This window comes from Mytilus californianus, unplaced genomic scaffold (assembly GCF_021869535.1).
Source record: "Mytilus californianus isolate M0D057914Y unplaced genomic scaffold, xbMytCali1.0.p SCAF_7, whole genome shotgun sequence".
NCBI classification, from domain to species: domain Eukaryota; kingdom Metazoa; phylum Mollusca; class Bivalvia; order Mytilida; family Mytilidae; genus Mytilus; species Mytilus californianus.
This window is the reverse complement of record NW_026262723.1, coordinates 77673958-77701549: the sequence shown is the minus strand read 5'-3', so window position 1 is coordinate 77701549 and position 27592 is coordinate 77673958. Positions and strand designations below refer to the sequence as shown.

At 32.6% G+C, this 27592-nt stretch overlaps 1 protein-coding gene across 3 annotated transcripts; it reads left to right on the top strand.

Moving 5' to 3' along the window:
- The first annotated feature begins 472 nt into the window (after positions 1-472).
- On the top strand, positions 473-27592 carry LOC127709039 (luc7-like protein 3). 3 transcript variants are annotated; one of them, XR_007985472.1, is made up of 11 exons: positions 473-596; positions 2279-2345; positions 4032-4071; positions 9245-9383; positions 16327-16404; positions 16953-17048; positions 17683-17853; positions 18237-18466; positions 21531-22075; positions 22760-25647; positions 27420-27592. XR_007985472.1 is itself a non-coding variant. In XM_052214358.1 (11 exons), the coding sequence occupies exons 1-10, from the start codon at positions 492-494 to the stop codon at positions 22855-22857; spliced, it is 1569 nt and encodes a 522-aa protein (XP_052070318.1). In that variant the 5' UTR covers positions 473-491; the 3' UTR covers positions 22858-22890; positions 27420-27592. The 3 variants fall into 3 exon arrangements, 2 of the variants coding, with proteins under 2 accessions (XP_052070318.1, XP_052070319.1); XM_052214358.1 differs by having other exon boundaries at positions 22760-22890; XM_052214359.1 differs by having other exon boundaries at positions 22760-27592.

The window sequence follows — 27592 nt, the reverse complement described above, 5'->3', positions numbered from 1 at the left end:
ATCATTAGATGCCTTACAGTGAACCCCTAATATATCTTTGATAAATTTAACATGAAGTTTTTCGAAGGGATCAGAGTCTTTAAAATGTGAATCCACCCCCCAAATTTCACTACAATATGTAAGAATGGGAGTAACTAAACAATCAAACAATTTTTCAAGAAGTCTACATGGGTTGTTGAGACCTATAGTTTTCTTTATTTTATAGTATGCCTTCCTGGCTTTTTCCATAGTCACAGATAGTCGGAAATTGAAATCAGAATTGTGTTTAATGACATTGTTTTGTAAAGTCTCAGGACAAATATGGATCAATAGTAACTTATCCTTAGATTATATCAGACTGAGAGACATATAATACAATTATTATACTAGTATGTCTCTGATTATATCGAAGGTTCTATGAAATAATAGAACATCAGACACTATAACAAAACCGGATACATAGGGTTTTAGCCGAACACAATTTATGTTTTACTATCGCCTTTTTGAGCATCATGGCTGCGAACGTTCTCGCCTCGATGCTCGACGAATTAATGGGAAGGGATAGAAATCTAGCCCCTTCAGATAGAAAAAATGATATACGATGGGACGATGCAGAAGTAAATATATACAAAAGCTATACTGATTGTACACACTGATCAAACTGGCGTCTCTTAGATTAGTTATGTGTCACGTGACCATATCCATGTTGCATAGCCACAAGCTTTGCCTAAAAATGTTTTATAAAAGGTGCCATTATCACACAGAAAGGTGCAACGTTGATAGTCATCCAGAACTAAGATTGCATTGTTAACGATTTGTCTAAGATATATTTTAGTTTACAATGATACATGTATTTAAAACGGAATTTGGGAAAGATCCTGATTTATAAATGAGTTATTCCCACCAAGGATTTGTAATCCTTGTTCCCACCAAAGGGTATCATACCACAAATCAGTAATCTGCTATAAATTTTCACTGATAAATAAATAAAATTTTGTATTTCACAATAATAGATGTCATTGTGCACACATTCATGTAAATGACAACATATATTTCCCTTTGAGACCTACAGTAGTGTCCAGTAATTTCCGCCCGTCCGGTAAACCCGCCCACTCCCATTTACTTCCGTAATTGTCACTTCCGTTAATATTTCGTCTGCTATTTTATTCATAGGAATTGTACTTATCACCACTGCATGTCAAATTTTAAATCCTTTATATCAAAAATATCTAGTGATATACATAATACAGTTTATAAGTTGTCTATTAATAAATAGATCACCTCTTCCTTTCATAAATTTGTGATAAACTGACCCTCCATACATATTTACTGCGCATGGGCGGATTTACCGTATAACCACATTTCCGATAAAAACACGGATGACCCACTTGTTTTATTGATTTTTAAAATTTATTTCAGATATTTTTGGGGAAATGAGATAAACTACTCAAAGTTGATTTGTCAGTGAATCGATTTAAATTAAATTTGATACAATTTGTATTTAATTAAGCAGAAATACATATAATCAAAGCCTTATGTGGGCGGATTTACCGGACTACATCGTAGTCCAAAGCCTTCCTATTCCCCCATAAATGCCTATGATGTCCGACAAAGCGGATGATGGTGATTTTTCAGACTATAATTCAATGTTTACTGTATTTGATTTGATAATGACCCTTATCAACTTGCTGATTATACTGGGTTATGTCCAGTCAATGGCATAACTGGAAGGATTGACTTAAGCTCGAATAAGTAACCATTGTTTTGTGTGTTTTGCATTATTTGCAATGATGGATACAGGATACAGGTATCTTTTTTTTAAGTTTGTTTAACTTTTAATCAATCTGACATTGGAAGATGGATGGATTGGTGTATAACATCCAGTGGCAAATTTACATTTATATCTGGACTAGATCATGTTAATGAGTTATGAATATGAGCCCTGTTTTGTACTACATGTATTACTAACTAGTTTACAATGTAATAGTCTGCATGAAGACATGTTACCTTACCACAACAAATTATTCTGATAAGCGGAATAGTCCTTGCTCTTACTCTGGAATGCAGCATGCTTGGTGGAGAGGCAGCAAATGCCAATTTTCAAGTCTCATTGATTTTCCAGCATTCAAGTTGAGTGAGAGACCGGATGGGGGTTGACTTACTTGGGGAGAATGTTTAGAACAGTTTCAAAAATGCTTTCTCTGCAAATTCTAAGTCTGATATCTTGTTAATTTGTTAATAAAAAAATAGAAGTTTAGTTAGTCAATAAATGAAAAAAAAATTATATTTTATTTTTCAGGTTTGTAAATATTATCTGTGTGGTTTTTGTCCACATGAACTGTTTGTTAACACAAGAGCAGACTTAGGTGAGATAATTGGCACTGATGTTATGTTATTAAATTCAGACTGCAGTTCCAGTAAAATCAACCATTAAATGTGTGCATTGGCCAAACATAAAAAAGAACTACATCAGTCAAAACTTTTCTTAATTTTTAAAATTCATGATATTTGTGTTGCAAAACATATATTTAATTAAGAGCTTTCTGACTCTTGCAGGTTGGTTAAGTTGGAGATGTGTCTTTTAAAGACATCTTAAATGTGCTCCCATTTTTAAGTGGTGCAGACTGGGATTAGAAACAACTCATTTTGAAATTTATGTTATTTTCTATTAGAATGTAGATTTCATTTCTTCATTTTTGTCGAGCCTGCGACTTTTGTCGCAGAAAGCTCGACAAAGGGATAGTGATCCGGCGGCTTCATACTTTGTATATAGCTGCCTTATGTTATGAAGTTTCCGTCTGTCACATGTCCATTGTCCATGACCTCATTTTCATGGTTCAGTGACTACTTGAAAAAAAAGTTAAGATTTTTTGTAATGTTAATTTCTCTCTTATAATCAGTAATAGAATAACTATATTTATAATCAGTAATAGAATAACTATATTTGGTATGTGCGTACCTTGCAAGGTCCTCATGCCCGTCAGACAGTTTTCACTTGACCTCGACCTCATTTCATGGATCAGTGAACAAGGTAAAGTTTTGGTGGTCAAGTCCATATCTAAGATACTAGGAGCAATAGGTCTAGCATATTCGGTGTATGGAAGGACTGTAAGGTGTACATGTCCAACTGGCAGGTGTCCTCTGACCTTGACCTCATTTTCATGGTTCAATGGTTATAGTTAAGTTTTTGTGTTTTGGTCTTTTTTTCTTATACTGTATGCAATAGGTCTACTATATTTGGTGTATGGAATGATTGTAAGGTGTACATGTCTAGCTGGCAGGTGTCTTCTGACCTTGACCTCATTTTCATGGTTCAGTGGTCAATGTTAAATTTTTTAGTTTTGGTCTTTTTTTCTAATACTATATGCAATAGGTCAACTATATTTGGTGTATGGAAATATTTTATGATGTACATGTCAGTCTGGCCAGTTTTATTTGACCTTGACCTCATTTTCACGGTTCATAGCTCAGTGTTAAGGTTTTGTGTTTTGGTCTGTTTTTCTATTACTATAAGCAATAGGTCAACTATATTTGTTGTATGGAAGGATTGCAAGCTGTATATGTCTGCCTGGCATGGTTCATCTGACCTTGACCTCATTTTCATGGTTCATTAGTCAATGTTTAGTTTTCTTGGTTAAGTCTGTATCTTAGAAACTATAAGCAATAGGTCAACTATATTTAGTGTATTGAATGATTGTAAGGTGTACATGTATTTCTTATTTGGTTTATATGACCTTGACCTCATTTTCTTGGATCATGTTAAGTTTATGTGATAGTTGAAGTAAAGCTTTATATTTAGAACTATCAACATAATATCAATGGTTAATAAAGAAGGCGAGACATTTCAGCGTGTGCACTCTTGTTAAATCATAAGATACTGAATACCATTTATTTTTTGCTGAAAATTGGATTTTATTTTTGATATTGATATATAAAAAACGGTTTTATTGGAAACATTAAATTTGATAAGTGGTTTTGAACATCCTTTGGCCTGTACGGAAGAATTTTGTAGTTAGGTTTAAAAGATTATTTTTCTGTTGTACATATTTCAGGTCCATGTGAAAAACTCCATGATGATCATCTCAAAAAAGAGTAAGTAAATTTTAATTTAGAATACAGGACATTGATAGAACATGATCAGTGTTCTCCCTATGCTGATTAAGAAAAGTACTAAGATGAGAAAAATAAATTTTCAGGGTTTTCAATAAGCACCGGCACCAGGCGAAATTTCCCCGTTTCAAATTGAGGAAATCGCCGGTTCAAATTGTGTTTCCAAATAAAAATAGAATAAATAAAACTGTGCTATTGTTGCGTAAAACAAGTTGTTATCGATTGAATTGACTATTGTCTTTGCTTGCGCTTTGTTTAGGTGTTCTCGTCGAGGTCCGTGTTAGAATATATTTAAAGATTCTTGACAACTTTACGAAGATGGATAAGGAATGAGACATCCGTAGTTATTTTTAATGCGATCCTTTGTGCGCTTTGAAAAAGGATAATTCTACATATTAGTAAAGCGCCCTTTTGTTACAGAGAGAAAACACATGTTGATCCAAGATGACAAGTAAACAAGCAAAAACAAAATTGACATTGCTTGATTTCTTTACAGCCCACCAAAAGAAAAAAGAAGCAGGTCAAAACAGAATCACATATTATGCAATTTACGCATGAATATAGATAGTTGTTGTAACTGACATTTCTTTAATAATGATCATAATAATTTTCGAATCCAGTCAACGCCAGCTGATATGGTTGTCAAGTATATATAATTATTGACGCGGAGCTCAACTAGAACACACAATATGTCTGTGTAACAACAGGTCGATGTACATGTATTGTTTATCCTGTTTCCAGTTTCTGTTATAGTTTTATAGTCCCACCTACTTTGAAAATTTCGTTTATAAAAAAAAATCACAGAAATTTAATATAGGATGGCCTGCAATTTTGTTTTTGTGCATGTTATTTTTTATACGACCACAAAAAAATTTTGTGGTCGTATATTGGTATGACGTTGTCGTCGTCATCGTCGTCCGAAAACACATTGGTTTTCGCACTCTAACTTTAGTTTAAGTTAATGGATCTCTATGAAATTTTACCATAAGGTTCAATACCATAAAAGGAAGGTTGGGATTGATTTTGGGGGTTATGGTACCAGGAGTTAAGGAATTAGGGGCCAAAAATAAGCATTTTTGTAACTTCCAGACATAACTTGTGTGTTAGTGTATGGATCTATCTGACATTGTACCACAAGGTTCCATATCACAAAGGGAATGCTTGGATTGATTTTGGGGGTAATTGCCTCAAAATTTTAGGAATTAGGGGCCAAAAAAGGGGCAAAAAACAAGCATTTTTCTAGTTTCATGACAATTACTTGTGTGTAAGTCTATGGATCTTTCTGAAATTGTACTTCAAGGTTCCATATCACAAAGGGAAAGCTGGAATTGAGTTTGAGGATAATTGCCCAAAACATTTAGGAAAAAGGGGCCAAAAATAAGCATTTTTCTAGTTTCCAGACAATAACTTGTGTTCAAGTGTATGGATCTCTCTGAAAGTGTACTGCAAGGTACCATACTACAAGGGGAAGGCTGGGATTGATGTTGGGGGTAATTGCCTGTAAATTTTAGGAATTAGGGGCCAAAAAGGGAAAAAAAAACAAGCATTTTTCCAGTTTCAGGACAATTACTTGTGTGTAAGTGTATGGATCTTTATGAAATTGTACTACAAGGTTCCATATCACAAAGGGAAAGCTGGGTTTGAGTTTGGGGGTAATTGCCCTAAACATTTAGGAATTTTGGGCCAAAAAGGGGTAAAAAAACAAGAATTTTTCTAGTTTCCAGACAATAACTTGTGTTCAAGTGTATGGATCTCTCTGAAATTGTACTGCAAGGTACCATACTACAAAGGGAAGGCTGGGGTTGATTTTGGGGGTGATTGCCTCTAAATTTTAGGAATACGGGGCCAAAAAGGTGCAAAAAACAAGCATTTTTCTAGTTTTAGGACAATAACTTGTGTGTAAGTGTATGGATCTTTATGAAATTGTACTACAAGGTTCCATATCACAAAGGGAAAGCTGGGTTTGAGTTTGGGGGTAATTGCTCTCAATGTTTAGGAATTTGGGGCCAAAAAGGGGCCAAAAAACGCATTTTGTAGTTTCCAGACAATAACTTGTGTCCAAGTGTATGGATCTCTCTGAAATTGTACTGTAAGGTTCCATACCACAAAGGGAAGGCTGGGATTGAACTTGGGGGTGATAAATCATAAGGGGGTTCAAAAAATTTGGGGAGGGATTTTTTTTTCCTTTTTTTTTCTTTAAAATTTTCCATTTTAAATTGGTTATTTTTGATTTATATATAAAAGCAAATAATAATGATATGGTTTGAATAGGTAAATTAAAATTTTTTAAGTTCTTAGACCACATTCATTCTGTGTCAAATATTTAATCACAATCCAAATTCAGTGCTTGAATGTTGTGTCCATACTTGCTCCAACTGTTCAGGGTTCGACCTCTGCGGTCGTATCAAGCTGCACCCAGCAGAGCATTTTATTTCAATAAGTTATCAATAAGTTAACAAGTTGGAATTGTGGATGTAAACCCTACAATCTACTAATAAGATTAACCTAACTAAAAAAAAAGCTAAAAAAAAGATATTATTCCCCTGAAACCTCATTTTTTATACGACCGCAAAAAAATTTTGTGGTCGTATATTCGTATCACATCGTCGTTGTCCGAAGACACTTGGTTTCCGGACAATAACTTTAGTATTAGTAAATAGAAATCTATGAAATTTAAACACAAGGTTTATAACCTCAAAAGGAAAACCTTGGTCCTAACAGTTTAGGAATTAGGGGCCAAAAAAAGGGGCCCAAATAAGCAATTTTCTAGTTTTCAGACAATAACTTGTGGAACGGTGTATGGATCTCTCTGAAATTGTACAAGTTTCCATACCACAAAGGGATGGTTAGGATTGGCTTTTGGGGGTAATGGCTCAAACCGTTCAGGAATTAGGGACAAAAAAGGGGGGAAAAAAACAAGGGTTTCGTTGTTAATGGACAATCACTTTTAAGTACAATGTTAAATTTGGATTACCTCCCTTACACTGCTTTAAAATTATGTATAAAGAAATTTTGTATTGTCTTCAGGTGATTAGCTGTCAATTTATTTTTAAAAGTTACTAATAAAAATGCTGATTATAGATAAATTATTTTTAGACATGATTATGTATGTCATTTTCTATTTTATTATTATTGTAATTATGGTTGCAAACTCCATTGGAAATTTGAATTGAGATAATGACCATATCTTGAGGGAAAGATTTCTTATTTGGAAAAAGGGGAGGGGGAGGGGAGGTGAAAAAAAATTGGGGGGGGAACAATTTTTTTTTCTCATCACAGATTTCAGAAATTATAAGGAAAATTTCTTTAAATATTATTTTTTTTTGGTTAAAAAAAATGGGGTTTGGTGAAAAAAATAATTTGTTGCCAAAAAAAAAAGGGGGGGTGCAATTTTTTTGTTTTTTGGGGGGGGGGGGGGGGGGGGGGGGGCAATTCGCAACAGCATAGTGAATTGCACAAAAGCAAAAAAAAGGGGGGTTTAAATTTTGGGGGGGGGGGGGAGCAATTCGCAACAGCATAGTGAATTGCACAAAAGCAAAACATTGAATATAAATTCAAATCATATAACCAATTCTAAGTTCTTTGACTACAGTTATTCTGTGTCAGAAACCTATCATGTGTCAAACATTTAATTTCAATCCTAATTCAGACCTGTATCAAGCATGAATATTGTGTCCATTTTTGCCCCAACTGTTCAGGGTTGGACCTCTGTGGTCCAACCCAGCTGCGCTCGGCGAAGCAATTTATTATGCACTTGTAAACAGTCTGAAAATGCCTCAAAGTGCACCATTTTCAATGTAAGTCAACAAAACTTTTCGGGGGGCAAGCCCCCTGGATTCCACCTGTCTCCTATCAGCTTCAAATTAGTAAACAGCCAAATCACTTCAAACTTATTGAAAACCCAGTCCCTGCTTTATGTCTTAGTGGTCATTCTAAATTCAGTTTCCTGAATTGAACAAGGTCTGAAGAATATTACACATTCTGGTCCACATTTAACAGTAATTTTTGTTTCTCACATTCAAAACTATTTGGCTCTTTAATTGCAATTTAATTTTCAATTTTCTTGAAATTTTATCAACCAGTATCAAAAATTGAATTGTTTTATTGCACGCATATTTTTCTAAACTTGACAGTCAGTTATTGTGTTAATACTAATCCCTTGTTTTGAGTCCTGACTAAATTCACTAAATATAGAAATTATGATTGCCGATGAGACAACTAAAAGACTATCCACCAGAATATAAGCAATTATAGGTCACATTAACGCCTTCAACTATGAAAAAACCCATACCGTATAGTCAGCTGTAATAGGCCCCAACATGAAAAATGTAAAACAATTGAAAAGAAAAAAATAATAACCCAATTTATAATGATACAAGTTTGTTTTTACATTAGTTGAAAAAATGCCTGTGGGTTTATGGTCTGTTATATTCCATGGAATTTATATCGGCCTAGTTTCCATATAAGGGCCTCGATGGTGGAGTGATCTAAGTACTTCATCTAAAGTTGTGAGTTTGGATACAACTTTATCATATTTTCATATCTTTATACTCATGTCAGAGGAGATTTACCTATTTATTTTCAAATGTAAAGGGTCATGCTGAGATCAGTTAAATAGTAATTTGTCATTATGAAGTCTGGGCAAATACTGGGGGATGGTGGCCTAGTGGTCTAAGTAGTCCAACTACTGTATCACTAGCCTGTCAACACTCAGGTTGTGAGTTCAAATCCCATACTGTTCAGGTGCACTCGACTCCAATCTTAATTTATTAGGATTGTCAGTTTTCCATACCATATAGCTGACTATACGGTATGGTTTTTTCGGAACACTCTGGCTTCCTCAACCAATAAACACTGACGCCACGAAATAGCACAGTAGTGCTGAAAGTGGCGTTAAACACCAATCAATCAATCAATCAAAAACTTGGAATGCATTTGGATACCCTGATTTTGCAGCGCCCGTCATTTCTTTAAGCAAACGTGAAAAAAATAATTAATAACAATCAATTGATGTTGGTTGTAGGGCCTCATGAGTCATTACATGCTAAGTTCATCATTTGTGAAAAAGTCTATACCATAAAAAAAATTGTTTAAGAAATATCTTTGAAAACTTTCTTGTTAACATTCCATATATCTTTGTTTTTTTTATTTACAGATATACAAAGAGTGCAAGATTTGGTAAAGTTGGTTATGAAGAAGATTTTCACCGTTATTTACAAAGTTTGGTGTCAGATTGTGAAAGAAGAATAAAGCGAGGCCATCAGCGTCTTGCTCTGAGTAATCAACAGGGCAGTGTAAGTAAAATCAGTATTAATAATATGTTAATTTGTTAGTTCATAGTTGAACAGAAGAGAACATTAAGCTCTGTTGACTGAACAAGGTTTATGCATAGTGGGGCCTACATCAGTAATTTAGGGCCAATACTTTAAAATTGTAAATTCCTAATACTATTTATAAGCTCTATTCTTCAAAATCAATGACCACTATTGTTTAAGTCAATCCCCATCCTTCATAAAAAAAATATGGAAAACACAGCAAAATATTTTGCATCATTTATCTAATGATTTCATCATCTTAAAATTCATATGGTCATTCTGAAAAAAAGGTTTTTACGGTTTAGTCATATATTCTAAGTTGGAAACATGTAAAAGGCAAACATTAACACAAAAAAATTAATTTATCATGATGAATGAAACTATTTGATTTTCAGCATGTATTGAAAAATAATTAATTTTAAGGATTCTTTGAATTTTTACTGTTTTTATAGACTTTTAGTAAGAGGATGTACCTCAATCAGTATCATATAAAAATAGTCTACTCTTAGCATAATAGAAAAAAACATGTTTAAACATAACAAGTCTATATTAAACCCGCTGCATTTATATGCACCTGTCCTAAGTCAGGAGCCTGTTGTTCAGTGGATGTTGTTGGTGTGGTTCATAGGTGTTTCTTGTTTCTCGTTTTTCATATAGATTAGACCGTTGGTTTTCCTGTTTGAATTGTTTTACACTAGTCATTATGGGGCCCTTTTTAGCTTGCTGTTTGGTGTGAGCCAAGGCTCTGTGCAGAAGGTCGTACTTTGACCTATAATTGTTAACTTTTTATACGACCGCAAAAAAATTTTGTGGTCGTATATTGGTATGACGTTGGCTCCGGCGTCGTCGTCGTCCGGCGTCGTCGTCCGAATACACATTGGTTTTCGCACTCTAACTTTAGTTTAAGTGAATGGATCTTTTTGAAATTTGACCATAAGGTTAAATACCACAAAAGGAAGGTTGGGATTGATTTTAAGGGTTATGGTACCAACAGTTAAGGAATTAGGGACCAAAAAGGGGCAAAAAATAAGCATTTTCTAGTTTCCAGACAATAACTGTGCAACGGTGTATGGATCTCTCTGAAATTATACTACAAGTTTCCATACCACAAAGGGATGGTAAGGATTTGCTTTGGGGGGTTATGGCTCAAACCGTTTAGGAATTAGGGGCAAAAAAGGGGGAAAAACAAGGTTGTCCTGGTTAATGGACAAATACTTTAGTACAAAACATAATTTAAAGCAGTGTAAGGGAGATAAATCAAATACATCATTGAAATTATCTCCCTTACACTGCTTTTAAATTATGTATAAAGTAATGGTTAATGAACAATAAAGATAATTTAAAACAGTGTAAGGGAGGTAATCCAAATACAACGTTTTAGTTACTTCCCTTACACTGCTTTTAAATTATGTTTAAAGAAATGCATATTTATAAAGGAAGACCAGTAAAAATATCTGCAAATGTTGCATCTTTTTTTTTTACAAAAAAATCCATATGAAAGATTTGACACTATATTTTTAATTCTATTATAAAATAGATTAAGTTAGCACTATGGTAAATTTAAATGGGTAATTATGGTTGCCAATCCATTGGAAATTTGAATTGAGATTATGACTATATCTTGAGGGAAAGAATTTTTTGGGGGAAAAAAGGTGGGGGGGGGGGATAAAAAGAAATTGTGGGGGGTCAATTTTTTCTCATTTCAGATTTCAGAAATTAAAAAGAATTATTCTTCAAATATTATTTTTTTTTCAAATTTCAAATATTGAAAAATTTCAAGAAGTAATCTTTAATTGCACAGTATGGCGCATTAGATTTGTAAAATCTTTGATCACATTTATTTATTTGTTATGCCGAATCTAACAGTGTATTTAGATTTTTAATTTTGGGTCCAGTTTTCAAATTGGTCTACATTAAGGTCCAAAGGGTCCAAAATTAAACTTTGTTTGATTTTAGCAAAAATTGAATATATGAGGTTCTTTGATATGCTGAATCTAATCATGTATTTAGATTTTTGATTTTTGGCCCAGTTTTCAAGTTAGTCCAAATTGGGGTCCAAAATTAAACTTTGTTTGATTTCAACAAAAATTGAATATATGGGGTTCTTTGATATGCTGAATCTAACCATGTATTTAGATTTTTTATTTGTGGACCCCGTTATCAAATTGGTTCATATTGAGGTCAAAAGGGTCCAAAATTAAACTTTGTTTGATTTCATCTAAAATTGAATTATTGGGGTTCTTTGATATTCCAAATCTAACCGTGTATTTAGATTTTTAATTTTGGGTCCTGTTTTTTAATTTGGTCTACATTAAGGTCCAAAGGGTCCAAAATTAAGCTTAGTTTGATTTTAACAAAAATTGAATTCTTGGGGTTCTTTGATATGCTGAATCTAAACATGTGTTTAGTTTTTATACGACCGCAAAAATTGAAAATTTTTTGGTCGTATATTGGTATGACGTTGGCGTCGTCCGGCGTCGTCCGAAGACACATTGGTTTTCGCACTCTAACTTTAGTTTAAGTGAATGGATCTCCATGAAATTTTACCATAAGGTTCAATACCATGAAAGGAAGGTTGGGATTGATTTTGGGGGTTATGGTACCAACAGTTAAGGAATTAGGGGCCAAAAAGGGGCCAAAAATAAGCATTTTTGTAACTTCCAGACAATAACTTGTGTGTAAGTGTATGGATCTCTCTGACATTGTACCACAAGGTTCCATATCACAAAGGGAAGGCTGTAATTGATTTTGGGGGTAATTGCCTCAAAATTTTAGAAATTAGGGGCCAAAAAAGGGGCAAAAAACAAGCATTTTTCTAGTTTCATGACAATAACTTGTGTGTAAGTGTTTGGATATTTCTGAAATTGTACTACAAGGTTCCATATCACAAAGGGAAAGCTGGAATTGAGTTTGGGGGTAATTGCCTGAAACGTTTAGGAATTGGGGGCCAAAAAGGGGCCAAAAATAAGCATTTTTCTAGTTTCCAGACAATAACTTGTGTTCAAGTGTATGGATCTCTCTGAAATTGTACTGCAAGGTACCATACCACAAAGGGAAGGCTGGGATTGAGTTTGGGGGTGATGAATCATAAGGGGGTTCAAAAAATTTGGGGGGGGGGGATTTTTTTTTTTTCTTTTTTTTTCTTTTTTTCATTTTTTTTTTCTTTTAAAATTTTCCATTTTAAGTTGGTTATTTCTGATTAATATTTAAAAGCAAATAATAATGATATGGTAGGAGATACACACCAAACAGGATGTGTAAATTATTATATAATAAGTATTGTGCAATAGCAAGAAGTTTTCAATTGCACAGTATTGCACAATTGCAAGAAATCTTCAATTGCACAGTATTGCGCAATAGCAAGAAATCTTCAATTGCACAGTATTGCGCAATAGCAAGAAATATCCAATAGCACAATATTGCGCAATAGCAAGAAATTGTCAATTGTACAGTATTGCACAATAGCAAGAAATATTCAATTGCACAGTATTGTGCAAAAGAAGATACTTCGTATAAATTGCTTATTTCTTGATCAATTTCAATGGGGTTTTATTCTTGAATTCTTGGGGTTCTTTAATATGCTGAATCTAACCGTGTATTAAGTTTTTGGATTTTGGGCCCCGTTTTTAAATTGGTCCACATTGAGGTCCAAAGGGTCCAAAATTTAACTTTGTTTGATTTCATCAAAAATTGAATTATTGGGGTTCTTTGATATGCCGAATCTAACCGTGTATTTAGATTCTTAATTTTAGGTTCCGTTTTCAAATTGGTCTACATTAAGGTCAAAAGGGTCCAAAATTAAACTTAGTTTGATTTTAACAAAAATTGAATTTTTAGGGTTCTTTGATATGCTGAATCTAAACATGTATTTAGATTTTTGATTATGGGCCCAGTTTTCAAGTTGGTCCAAATCGGGGTCCAAAATTAAACTTTGTTTGATTTCAACAAAAATTGAATATATGGGGTTCTTTGATATGCTGAATCTAACCATGTATTTAGATTTTTGATTTTTGGGCCCCGTTATCAACTTTGTCCACATTGAGGTCAAAAGGGTCCAAAATTAAACTTTGTTTGATTTCATCAAAAATTGAATACTTGGGGTTCTTTGATATGCTGAATCTAACCATGTATTTAGATTTTTTATTTGTGGACCCGCTATCAAATTGGTTCATATTGAGGTCAAAAGGGTCCAAAATTAAACTTTGTTTGATTTCATCAAAAATTGAATTATTGGGGTTCTTTGATATGCCAAATCTAACCGTGTATATAGATTTTTAATTTTGGGTCCCGTTTTTAAATTGGTCAACATTAAGGTCCAAAGGGTCCAAAATTAAACTTAGTTTGATTTTAACAAAAATTGAATTCTTGGGGTTCTTTGATATGCTGAATCTAAACATGTGTTTAGAATTTTGATTATGGGCCCAGTTTTCAAGTTGGTCCAAGTTGGGGTCCAAAATTAAACTTTGTTTGATTTCAACAAAAATTGAATATATGGGGTTCTTTGATATGCTGAATCTAAACATGTGTTTAGTTTTAGATTTTTGGCCCAGTTTTCAAGTTGGTCCAAATTGGGGTCCAAAATTAAACTTTGTTTGATTTCAACAAAAATTGAATATATGGGGTTCTTTGATATGCTGAATCTAACCATGTATTTAGATTTTTTATTTGTGGGCCCGCTATCAAATTGGTTCATATTGAGGTCAAAAGGGTCCAAAATTAAACTTTGTTTGATTTCATCAAAAATTTAATTATTGGGGTTCTTTGATATGCCAAATCTAACCGTGCATTTAGATTTTTAATTTTGGGTCCCGTTTTTTTAATTGGTCTACATTAAGGTCCAAAGGGTCCAAAATTAAACTTAGTTTGATTTTAACAAAAATTGAATTTTTGGGGTTCTTTGATATGCTGAATCTAAACATGTGTTTAGATTTTTGATTATGGGACCAGTTTTCAAGTTGGTCCAAGTTGGGGTCCAAAATTAAACTTTGTTTGATTTCAACAAAAATTGAATATATGGGGTTCTTTGATATGCTGAATCTAAACATGTATTTAGATTTTAGATTTTTGGCCCAGTTTTCAAGTTGGTCCAAATTGGGGTCCAAAATTAAACTTTGTTTGATTTCAACAAAAATTGAATATATGGGGTTCTTTGATATGCTGAATCTTATCATGTATTTAGATTTTTTATTTTGTAGGCCCGCTATCAAATTAGTTCATATTGTGGTCAAAAGGGTCCAAAATTAAACTTTGTTTGATTTCATCAAAAATTTAATTATTGGGGTTCTTTGATATGCCAAATCTAACCTTGTTTTTAGATTTTTAATTTTGGGTCCCGTTTTTTAAATTGGTCTACATTAAGGTCCAAAGGGTCCAAAATTAAACTTAGTTTGATTTTAACAAAACTTGAATTCTTGGGGTACTTTGATATGCTGAATCTAAACATGTGTTTAGATTTTTGATTATGGGACCAGTTTTCAAGTTTGTCCAAGTTGGGGTCCAAAATTAAACTTTGTTTGATTTCAACAAAAATTGAATATATGGGGTTCTTTGATATGCTGAATCTAACCATGTATTTTGATTTTGGACATTGGACCATAATAGGTAAATTAAAAAAATTGAAGTTCTTAGACCACATTCTTTCTGTGTCAGAAACCTATGCTGTGTCAAATATTTAATCACAATCCAAATTCAGAGCTGTATCAAGCTTGAATGTTGTGTCCATACTTGCCCCAACTGTTCAGGGTTCGACCTCTGCGGTCGTATCAAGCTGCGCCCAGCGAAGCATTTTATTTGATTATGGGCCCAGTTTTCAAGTTGGTCCAAGATAGGGTCCAGTATTTAAACTTTGTTTGATTTCAACAAAAATTGAATATATGGGGTTCTTTGATATGTTGAATCTAAACATGTATTTAGATTTTTGATTATGGGCCCAGTTTTCAAGTTTGTCCAAGTTGGGGTCCAAAATTAAACTTTTTTTTATTTCAACAAAAATTGAATATATGGGGTTCTTTAATATGCTGAATCTAACCATGAATTTAGATTTTTTATTTGTGGGCCCCGCTATCAAATTGGTTTATATTGAGGTCAAAAGGGTCCAAAATTAAACTTTGTTTGATTTCATCAAAAATTGAATTATTGGGGTTCTTTGATATTCCAAATCTAACCGTGTATTTAGGTTTTTAATATTAAGTCCCGTTTTTTTAAATTGGTCTACATTAAGGTCCAAAGGGTCCAAAATTAAACTTAGTTTGATTTTAGCAAAAATTGAATTCTTGGGGTTCTTTGATATGCTGAATCTAAACATGTGTTTAGATTTTTGATTATGGGCCCAGTTTTCAAGTTTGTCCAAGTTGGGGTCCAAAATTAAACTTTGTTTGATTTTAACAAAAATTGAATAATGGGGTTCTTTGATATGCTGAATCTAACCATGTATTTTGATTTTGGACATTGGACCATAATAGGTAAATTAAAAAAATTCAAGTTCTTAGACCACATTCTTTCTGTGTCAGAAACCTATGCTGTGTCAAATATTTAATAACAATCCAAATTCAGAGCTGTATCAAGCTTGAATGTTGTGTCCATACTTGCCCCAACTGTTCAGGGTTCGACCTTTGCGGTCGTATCAAGCTGCGCCCCAGCGAAGCATTTTATTATACCATGTGACTTGGATGGAGAGTTGTCTCATTGGCACTCATACCACATCTTCATATTTATATATACCATTTGAACTAAAAGTGTTTTTGATTAATGATAAGTTTTTATTCAAAATACACAAAAATCAATGTTTTATTTTTGCACCTTCAACATACCCGGTACACAGTTGATATGAAATAACCAATATAATTGTTGAGTATAAACTAATTTTAATATGTCTTCTTGTGATTGTTTTAATCTTATATCATGCTTTTGTAACTATTTACAGTTGAGTAACAATATGAATATGATGAAAGATGAGAAAATTAATATATTGACAGAAAAAATCAATGATTTAGTTCAGCAGGTAAGTTTGTAGTTAAAATTCCATGATTGAGATGTTCATATGCATGTTATAGGATAAGATACACTAGCTTTCTGTACCAATAAGTTGTTAAATGTAAGAAGGAAAAGTTTTTGCTACAAAGATTTGCTTTGGAAGTTTACTGGTAGAAATCTTAATACAAATAAGATATCACATCCTAATTTTTTATGGTGATGTTGTTTATGGAGCTCAGAGATTAAGATAAGATCCATATAAACCTATTGAGCCTTTGAATACACTTATATTCTTAAAGGTTGTCACTTTAACAATCTCTGTGTCATTTATATTCTTTAACATTACATTGTTTCAACAATCAAATGATCACTAATGTACAAACGATGCTCATCAAAATCTGATATTTTTACAATAGATAGTACTCAAATCAAACTTTTTGACACTATGGCTGAAGTATTACCATTATTTCATCAAATGTTATATTCCAAAAGAAAGGGTCTACTTTTATCAAGAAGAAGCAGGTTGGTGTATTATGATTTCCAAATGAAGTTTTAAATCAACTCTTACTTTTATAGGCAGAAGAACTAGGTTGTGAGGGAAAGGTTGAGGAAGCTCAAGGAGTGATGAAACTTTGTGAGCAACTTCGAGATGAGAGAAGGCAGTTAGAGGAGGTATGTAAATGGAGTTCATATTCACAGTATTAATCATAATTTTTAAATAAAATAAATTATATGATTAAAAGGGAAAAGTTTTGCTTCCCAAATATTTAAAAATTTGAAAAGATATTCATGAATCTATGGGCACATTATGTCTATTTTTAATTTTGTGTTTGTCTACTGATAAAGTTAATACTAATGTTGAAGGAGTTATACCGTTTAGATACAAAGTTTAGGAAATATATATTGTTACAAGGGATGTCACTAAACTATATGCCATTTTCGTGTTCAGAGGAGTTTTAGATCATAAAAACTTTAATTGAGTCTATGAATTAAATAGTACAGAAGATTTCTAAATTGTTATGATATGGCAATGGTTGTATTGTTTGTACCTATCTTAAGGGCTGTTCCAGAAATGTCCCCCCCCCCCCCCCCCCGGGAAGGCAATTTTTTTTAACTTTATGTGGGTGGTTGTATTTGAAATACCAAAGTGCAAAGGGAGTGTTGTTCTAACTTATTTTTATTTCTGTGGGTGGTGGGGGTTAAAAATAAGTGCCCTCCCTGGGGGGGCATAGTATTTTCTGGAACAGCCCTAACTTAAATTTTAGACATTAAAAATCAAATCAAATAATGTAAATTGTGTTTTAAGAGTAAGTTAGCCAATGCATCAAATGAACCCGAGAAGACAATGGAAGTTTGTACCGTATGTGGGGCATTGTTAGTGGTAGGAGATGTACAACAGAGAATTGATGAACATTTAATGGGAAAACAGCATGCAGGTTATGCTAGAATCAGATCTTATGTGGAGGATTGGAAAAAGGTAATCATTGTTTTTGTTTATAATACAGCAATAATGTAATGAGAAAAATGAATGCAGTTTTGTTCAAAACCATAAAAAATAGATGGAAAGATTTAGAGCTTGAAATACGGTATAGTCACTTGTCATTTATTGAAGGCAGCATATTGTCAAGATATTTTGTATAGTTTTATTCCGTTTAAAGGCTGTTGTTTCATTGATATATACCCAATATCTCTTTTATTCAATTTTAAGATCATTTTCCTTTTGAATGATAAATACTTAACTTAGGGTTCTTTACATTTACATGTTCTGTAAATGTATATTGCTATATTGAAAATAAGACGTGTTTGGAAAATTGCATTCTAATTTTGAACTTAATTTGTGTCAACTTTGTATAACTGAAGAAAAAAGTTATGGAAGATGAAGAAAGAGAGTCTAGATTGGCAAAGGAAAGGGAAGAAAGAGAAAAAGAACGAGAAAAGGAAAGAGAAGATCGTAAGAAACGAGATCAAGAAAGGGAAAAAGAAAAAGAAAAGGAAAGAGAAAAACAAAAAGAGAAAGAAAAGGAAAGACAAAGGGATAAAGATAGGGACAGAGATAGAAAGAGGAGATCAGAAAGTAAAGATAGACACAGGTTTGTTCTTATATTTTATATGCATACTTACCACTTCTTACTTGTTTGTAAAAAAAATATATTGTTTGAGAAAAGAATTTTTAAAGCATAAATTATGGGATCTTGAATATTAAATCAATAATTTAACGAAAAAGAAAGAAAAGCTACTTGCTTGTGCATTTTTTTAACAAGAACATATCTCCCTGAAAAAATGCAGCGATAAACTGACCACATATTAATATTACTGTTTGTTGGGTTTTTTGTCGAGCCTGCGACTTTTGTTGCAGAAAGCTCGACATAGGGATAGTGATCCGGCGGCGGCGGCGGCGTTAGCTAACTTCTTAAAAGCTTTATATTTTAGAAGGTGGAAGGTCTGGATGCTTCATACTTTGTATATGGATGCCTCATGTTACGAAGTTTCCGTCAGTCACATGTCCAATGTCCTTGACCTCATTTTCATGGTTCAGTGACTACTTGAAAAAAAAGTTCAGATTTTTTGTAATGTTAGATTCTCTCTTATTATAAGTAATAGGATAACTATATTTGGTATGTGCGTACCTTGCAAGGTCCTCATGCCCGTCAGACAGTTTTCACTTGACCTCGACCTCATTTCATGGATCAGTGAACAAGGTTAAGTTTTGGTGGTCAAGTCCATATCTCAGATACTATAAGCAATAGGTCTAGTATATTCAGTGTATGGAAGGACTGTAAGGTGTACATGTCCAACTGGCAGGTGTCATCTGAACTTGACCTCATTTTCATGGTTCAGTGGTTATAGTTAAGTTTTTGTGTTTTGGTCTGTTTTTCTTATACTGTATGCCATAGGTCTACTATATTTGGTGTATGGAATGATTGTAAGGTGTACATGTCTAGCGGGCAGGTGTCATCTGACCTTGACCTCATTTTCATGGTTCAGTGGTCAAAGTTAAGTTTTTGAGTTTTGGTCTTTTTTTCTAATACTATGTGCAATAGTTCAATTATATTTGGTATGTGCGTACCTTGCAAGGTCCTCATGCCCGTCAGACAGTTTTCACTTGACCTCGACCTCATTTCATGGATCAATGAACAAGGTTAAGTTTTGGTGGTCAAGTCCATATCTCAGATACTATAAGTAATGTCTAGCATATTTGGTGTATGGAAGGACTGTAAGGTGTACATGTCCAACTGGCAGGTGTCATCTGACCTTGACCTCATTTTCATGGTTCAGTGGTTATAGTTAAGTTTTTGTGTTTTGGTCTGTTTTTCTTATACTATATGCAATAGTTCAACTATATTTGGTGTATGGAAATATTTTATGATCTATTTGGCAGTCACGCAGGTTTTATTTGACCTTGACCTCATTTTCAAGGTTCATTGCTCAGTGTTAAGTTTTTGTGTTTTGGTCTGTTTTTCTTAAACTATAAGCAATAGGTCAACTCTATTTGTTGTATGGAAGAATTGTTAGCTGTACATGCCTGCCTAGCATGGTTCATCTGACCTTGACCTCATTTTCATGGTTCATTGGTCAATGTTTAGTTTACTTGGTTAATGTTAAGTTTATGTGACAGTTGTAATAAAGCTTTATATTTAGGACTATCAACATAATATCAATGATTAGTAAAGAAGGCGAGACATTTCAGCGTGTGCACTCTTGTTTTAACAAATATGAGGTGGATAAATACATACAGGATTTTTTGACTAATTATAAGTAGGCATAAATATTAAACCAAACTAAACTTTCAGAAATTCTTTAAACTTTGAGCTCTTGATACAGTAACATGACCGTTGTAAAAATGGTTTTCAGTTTTATAAATTTTGCGGTCGTATATTGGTATGACGTTGGCGTCGTCGTCTGAAGACTCATTGGTTTTCGCACAATAACTTTAGTTTAAGTGAATGGATCTCTATGAAATTTTACCATAAGGTTCAATACCACAAAAGGAAGGTTGGGACTGATTTTGGGGGTTATGGTACCAACAGTTAAGGAATTAGGGGCCAAAAGTAAGCATTTTTGTAACTTCCAGACAATAAATTGTGTTTAAGTGTATGGATCTCTCTGAAATGATACCACAAGTTACCATACCACAAAGAGATGGTTAGGATTGGCTTTGAGGGGTTATGGCTCAGACCGTTAAGTAATTAGGGGCAAAAAAGGGGAAAAAACAAGGGTTTCCTGGTTAATGGACAATTTAAAAGCAGTGAAAGGGAGGTAATCCAAAAACAAAATTGTACAATGTTGGATTACCTCCCTTACACTGCTTTTAAATTATCTATTTAAGACTTTTATGATGTATTTAAATTGGTAATTATGGTTGCAAACTCCATTGGAAATTTGAATTGAGATTATGACCATATCTTGAGGGAAAGAATTTTTTTTTTTTTGGAAAAAGGGGGAGGGGGGGGGGGGGGCAATTTTTTTTTTCATTTCAGATTTCAGAAATTTAAAAGAATTATTCTTCAAATATTATTTTTTTTTCAAATTTCAAATATTGAAAAATTTCAAGAAGTAATCTTTAATTGCACAGTATGGCGCATTAGATTTGTAAAATCTTTGATCACATTTATTTATTTGTTATGAAGTTTCATTGCTATCATTCCATATCAGTTTGACGACTATTTTGAGGCCCTGACCCCTAGGACATGGTCCAGTGACTTTGAATTAATTAGCAATTTTTAATGTTCAGTTTTTTTGCTTAAGTCAGCTTGATAAGAACTATTTGTGATAGATCAATGATATTTTGTATAAAGTTGCATTACTATCAGTACACACCAGTTTGACGACTATTTTGAGGTCCTGCCCCCTAGAACATGGTCCTGTGACTTTTGAATTAATTTCCAATTTTCAATGTTAAGTTTTTCTGCTTAAGTTATATTGATAGGAACTACTTACAATAAAGAATGATATTTTTCTATAAAGTTACATTGCTGTCTGTATATCTCAGTTTGTCAACCATTTTCAGGCCCTGCCCATTAGATCATGGTCCAGTGACTGAATTAATAAGCAATGTTGCTATCCATCACATTGTCTTTTTCTGAATTTTATGCCGATAGGCGAGACATATCTATTTATTTAATATTTTTTTTAAAACTTGTATCTTTTTAACAGGCGTAGAAAAAGTAGGAGCAGAAGTCGACATCGTCACAAGTCAAGAAGCAGATCACGTGACCGATCTCATCACCACCGACGTCGAAGGACTAGATCAAGGTCAAGGGACAAGGACTCGTCCAGAAGAAGAGACAGAGATAGGAGAAGTAGAGACGTAAGAAGTCGAGACAAAAGTCGTGATAAAGATAGAAGAAGTCGGGATAGAAGTCGAGACAAGAGAAGTAGAGATAGAAGCAGGGATAAAGATAGGAAAGACAGAGACAGAAGAAGTAGGGATCATAGAAGTAGAGATAAAGATCATAAGAGTAGAGAAAGAAGTAGGGACAAAGATCATAAAAGCAGAGATAGAAGTAGAGACAAGGATCGTAAAAGTAGAGAAAGAAGTAGAGACAAAGATCGTAAGAGTAGAGATAGAAGTAGAGACAAAGATCGCAAGAGTAGAGAAAGGAGTAGTGAAAAGGATCGTAAGAGCAGAGAGAGAAGCAGGGACAATGAGCAAAAAAATGGAGAAAAAGAAAAGAGCATAGAGAAAGAAGACAAATCTGGTAATTAAATATAGACTAAAATATTTCACATTTTTCATGTCAGGGCCTTTTATAGATGACTATATGGTATGGTTTTTTTCACTGTTGAAGGCCGTATGGTTGCCTATAATTTCCAACATCCACTTCATTTGAACTATGGTGGATAATTGTCTCATTGGCAATCATACCACATATCCTTATTTTTATAAAACATTGATTGTAGTCATTTTTACTCAGGTTTATAAGATTTTTTTTTATATATTTTAAGATGTCTTTGATACAAATGTAAATTATAGTTGTACAACTGTACCAATTATATGTGTTTCCTGTTACTTAACATCAGTGAAAAAATTGAGCAACCTTTCTTGGATCAAAAATGCAGCATGTAAACAAAACATGCATTTTGACCCTTTTTATGAATGTGACTTTAAACACACTTGTATTTATTTATATCTGCCTTATCCAAGAATCAACAAAAACATATACCACTGAAAGATTTCTATGTCCATGGTTATGACTTGACTGGAAAGTATAAGTGTTTCTTAGTTCTTTATTCTTAGGTTGGTTAATACACATTTTATTTTTGATTTGAAATCCAAAGACTCTTACTAGTAAATATTATAATGAAGATGTGCACTGGTTATATCAATATTGGCTACACATTGTATTAACTCAATTTTGAACATTCACAATTTCTTTTTTCAGAAGAAGAGTCAGAGAGAAAGAAAAGTGAAGAAAGATCAGAAATAAAGCCACCAGAAAACAACGAAAATCCTGAAAACATTGAAGAACCCATGCAATGAGGAAAGGTGACATAAAATATGATCCAAAATGAGGTAAGTGATTTGTTGCCCAAGGGAGATTACTCCAGATTTACAAGGTGAGTGGATCACTGGAGGGGTCTGTATGTTATATAAAGATGTGGTCTTTCCAATATAAAGTTAAGGATCAAATACAGGATAGATTTATAAGTTTTAATAAGATTAAGTGGCAGACTGATTTTCAGTAATAACAGAGACATTGCTGTTAAATACATGAAGCACAAAAGAACAAAAGCAATTTTTGAATAATTTTAAGCATATCAACCAATACTTTTCCCTGCATGTGTCATAGCATTGATAGTTTAAGAAGAGTATGGTCTAAATCTGAAAATGAAAAAATCATCTGAGTGGTATCAGACTAGCTTTGTTTTTATATCCTTAAAATTCCCAACATTCCTACCTGATACTCTGATATTGGCAGCAATAGTGAGGTTAGTTCAATCTTTTTTTGGACCAGTAAATTTCACCTTCAGTAAAGATAAAGAAAACAAAGGTATGTTTCTCAGAACCTTGGATAGTTGGAGGTAAGTGGCGCCATTCATTTGAAGTAGGAATTTGTCCATTTTGGGAAGCCAACTCCCTTTGGGTCAGAAAACAGATTTGATGCTGAATGTAGAGGTAAGACTGAAATCAAAACAGAAGATGTTGGGTGGTGTGACCTTGCTCACTAGAGGTGAGTGGCAACTTTTGTTGTTACTATGACGAACTCAACATAAAATAAATATTGAGCGTTTATTTGATTTCAGTAGAGTGTGTACCATTTTGAACAGTGTATATTGAATGTTAACATCATAAAAAAAATGTTTATTTACGAGGTAAGATTTAATTTCTCTGAGTGTAAATGGTGCAGTTTATGTTTGCAATGCCAATGTTCATGTTTTTTCTACATAAAAAAAGGATATTTAATAAGATTTATAGACAAAAATAACTAAACATACACTTTACAGTTATTTAAACATTATTTAAACAATAGATGAGGCTTCAAACATTTACAAGTACAATATAAGCAACATATTGTTTTCTAGAGTAAAACAAAATCTGTGACTAACAGACTGTTGTAAATTGGATTATATTACAATTATTATCCTCTGAGAAATTATATGATTTTTGTCCTTCTATTGTGTGAAAAAAAGGATTATTTTATCTCATCGATTGAAAGACCATACTAATGATTTAAGGGAGATAAGCATCTGAAGAGGTCACTTCTGTTAGATCTTATATTAGAAAATTAGATGATATTTCAGTAAAAATAAAATCATGAATATGAAGTATATGTTAGCGAGACAGCACCCCAATAATACACACAAACAAATATGTGTTGTGTTGGTAAATTTGATCAAATATATACTATTATAGTGGCCAAGTTCTTTTGGGTTTAAAGCTATTAACCTTACCATGATATATTTCCCTTTCAAAGCCTCCTCTATTGCTTGAAGATTGTTAGAAAAAAGCCATGACTTTAATAACAGGAAAATGATTAAAACAAAAATCAGTATTGTATGCTTGTTGTGATTTCATATACAGTACTGCTTTCAATTTTCCTTAAATCTCTCTTCCTTGAGACTACAGCTTGATGTGTAGTCCTTATAAGGTATGATCTGTTGTCATTCAAATTAATGGTGCTCTAGCTCTAGGAATTTTATTTGATACATTAAAAAGTATAATAACAAAAATACCAAACTCCAAGGAAAATTCAAATCCAAGTTACAGACATTACTTATGAACAAGTTATTTAAGTTACTTTGAAGCCAAACTTCTCATTTTATATAATTAAATTTATTAAAATCCAGCTAATGTTTTCACAAATGTCTTCAAATTCAATCTTAAGGAAAAACCTCAATATGAGATTTTTATTTTGCAATAGAGGTAGATTACTATTGTTTGTGTATATTGCTTCTTCAAGGCTAAATTTAATCTGATTCGAAAAATAACCAATTCTTGATTTGTATTTTTAATTTGGATGCTACACATTTTTTAAATGTTTAAAAAAAGTTATTGAAAAATAATCATAAACAAAATTCGGGTCAAATTGATGGATGATTTTTAGCCACCAAATTCGGTCTTGATAAGCAATTTTTTTTAAGAATGGGTTACGTTTTTGATTGGCTTGAAAAATTAAAGAGCTACAGTAAATGGACAAATGGTATAACTTTTCAAAAAATTATCAATTATCTTATACAAATCTGGAAGATATAAGTAAGTTATTGAAAACTTAAATTTGAAAAAAAAAAAATTAAAACGATATCAGAAACTTACAAATAGTACTGAGTTCAATTGTGAAATTGTCAAAACCAAATGTTAATTTTGAGAATATTGATTGATTTTTGTGAAATAATGATGAAAATATTGGAAGGGAATACCTTTTGTATACATACTGTACTTCTAAAATAGACCAATATGCAATACAAGAAACAGAAATTTACTCTAAGAATTGATATCTGCAATAAGAACAAGTTAAATAAGGTTGAGAAATTTGATTGGAGCAGATACGTACCATCATTTATCATTCCGTGTTCTTTTTGAATATTTGGTTGTTGTTGAATAGAAAGATTTATCGGATAAAATCTTGAATGAAATGAGAAACCTACAAAATACTCAAACAGCATGTTAGAGAGAAGTGTGTGATTTTATAAATATGAACTGTTTACTACATGTTATGTGAATGGTTTTCTTTATCCCACTGAATGATTGAACAAGCTTTCTAGAAAGCAGAACTGGACAGGAGAAAAGCCGTCAACCATTATGGATGATAAAGGGAACATTGTAATAGAGGTATACTAAAAAAAATCCCACCTTATTACAAAGGTTACACTAAATAACTCTCAGGAAGTACCTTCAAAATTCTTATAGGGAAGTTTTTCTTTCTTTTAAAAAACGGTATACAAATACAATGGCTAGATTTTTAAAATAGAACAAAAAAGAAGTTTTAGAAAACCAACAACATCTTGAAAATAATGTGAGATCTTAACGATGAGCAAAAACTTACATCTGCAAGTAAAAGTGACTGCTTTGATATTTTACAATTAATCATCAGTTGAAATACACAAACTAGAATACTTTTTCAACAATTTTAAAATACATTATTTCTGAAACAGAGTTATTTTTCAATACAATATTTCTGGAACTGGGTTATTTTAAAGTACACAGATAAGCATTTAATAGAAAAGTTCTGAATTATAATTGTTTCTTCCACCCCTTTTCTTCTTATTTTCAAATCTGTTGATGTTTAAGGAAGATTGTTATAAAACAAAACCAATAGATGCCATAGAATACATTTAAGTTTATTGAAAATTCATCAAAAATCCATTCAAATTGTTTAAAATATGTGAATTATAAGTTTAAACAAATCAATAAACACTTTTAACACAGTACAACATTTTTTCCCTTAGTGGCAGGTATAGCGGGCCTTCCAACTGTTAATTCTAGCACCACTGATGAGACTCCTATAAGTATACTGTATACTAATCTGATTGATTGAAATTTAAAATGTTCTAGTTTCAAATTCAGTTACTTTAATGCATATTTGTAGAGAAAGTTTAAAGTTTCCTTTTATCTTCGTCATATAAGACATTAAAACTAGCACAGCAAATGTAGGTTAAATTTTTTATAAGTACCATGTAAGGTATTTCCTGAGATTTTTTATGAAATTTATTATATAGAACCTATTCACTTTGAAAAGTTTCAGACAAGAAATTAATAAAACTGTAATTAAATTTCAATTATGATTATTTGATGCAAATTTTGAAACGGAGGAACATTTTCTTTAGGAATTTAATACCCGGAGTTTATTTTGCGGCAAATATTTATACAGACCCCGTCTTAAACTTTTCAAATAATAGTGTCAAATTTAGATTAATTAAAATCCACAAGGTGCCATCTGGTATGTAACTTTTTTATGCATAGGTGTACAATTAAAACCTACTACTGGTTGATCTGATGATTGTATGTTTTTTGATAAAACAATTTTTTTTTTAAAGATTTTATTTCATCTTTCACATCCAGGTATGGTTCCAGAAATTAAGATTAAAACAATTTTTGCTGAAAATTTTTCTTTTTTTCCAACTACAACAAAATACAGGTTTTATACAGTCTAGGTTTAACTTTTGGAGGGAGCTGGGGCACATCAGGATTCCCCTTAAATCTCTACTGACATCACGTGAATATTGATATAGTAGTCAAACTCAATATTTGAAATTTCACAAAAAGAAGAAAATAACATTGCATCTTTTCAATTTGCATTTTATCTCATTTTTTGTCTCCATGTAATGAAAATCTTGGAAGCGAGACATGGGTGAGCTGTTTGTGGAATCAAAGTGTCGACAATTAACTGGTAGGTCACACAGGTGAGACATATCTCTGTGTTAACACTTTGTTTTTTACCCGCTTTGTTGAACATTTTAGAAAATGGCATCTTGTGGATTAATTTGTTCTATCTTAAAAACAAGGTTTTTGAATTAATAGCTTTGTATTTCAGATGAAAACAATGTCTATAAGATATCTTTGATTAAATATTAACATGTGTTTAACTTTTTTTTTCGTTTCAGTGAGGAAGCAAGTGCAGGATGAGTGTTTATTGCCATTGTACATACAGATACATTTCCATTTTCTACTGACCACTCCAACAGAGAAATTTTTTGTTGAACATTAATCTGTTATTGAGTCATTTGATATATATGTTGATCCAATTGCTTGAACAATAAAATTGTATAAAGTTTTA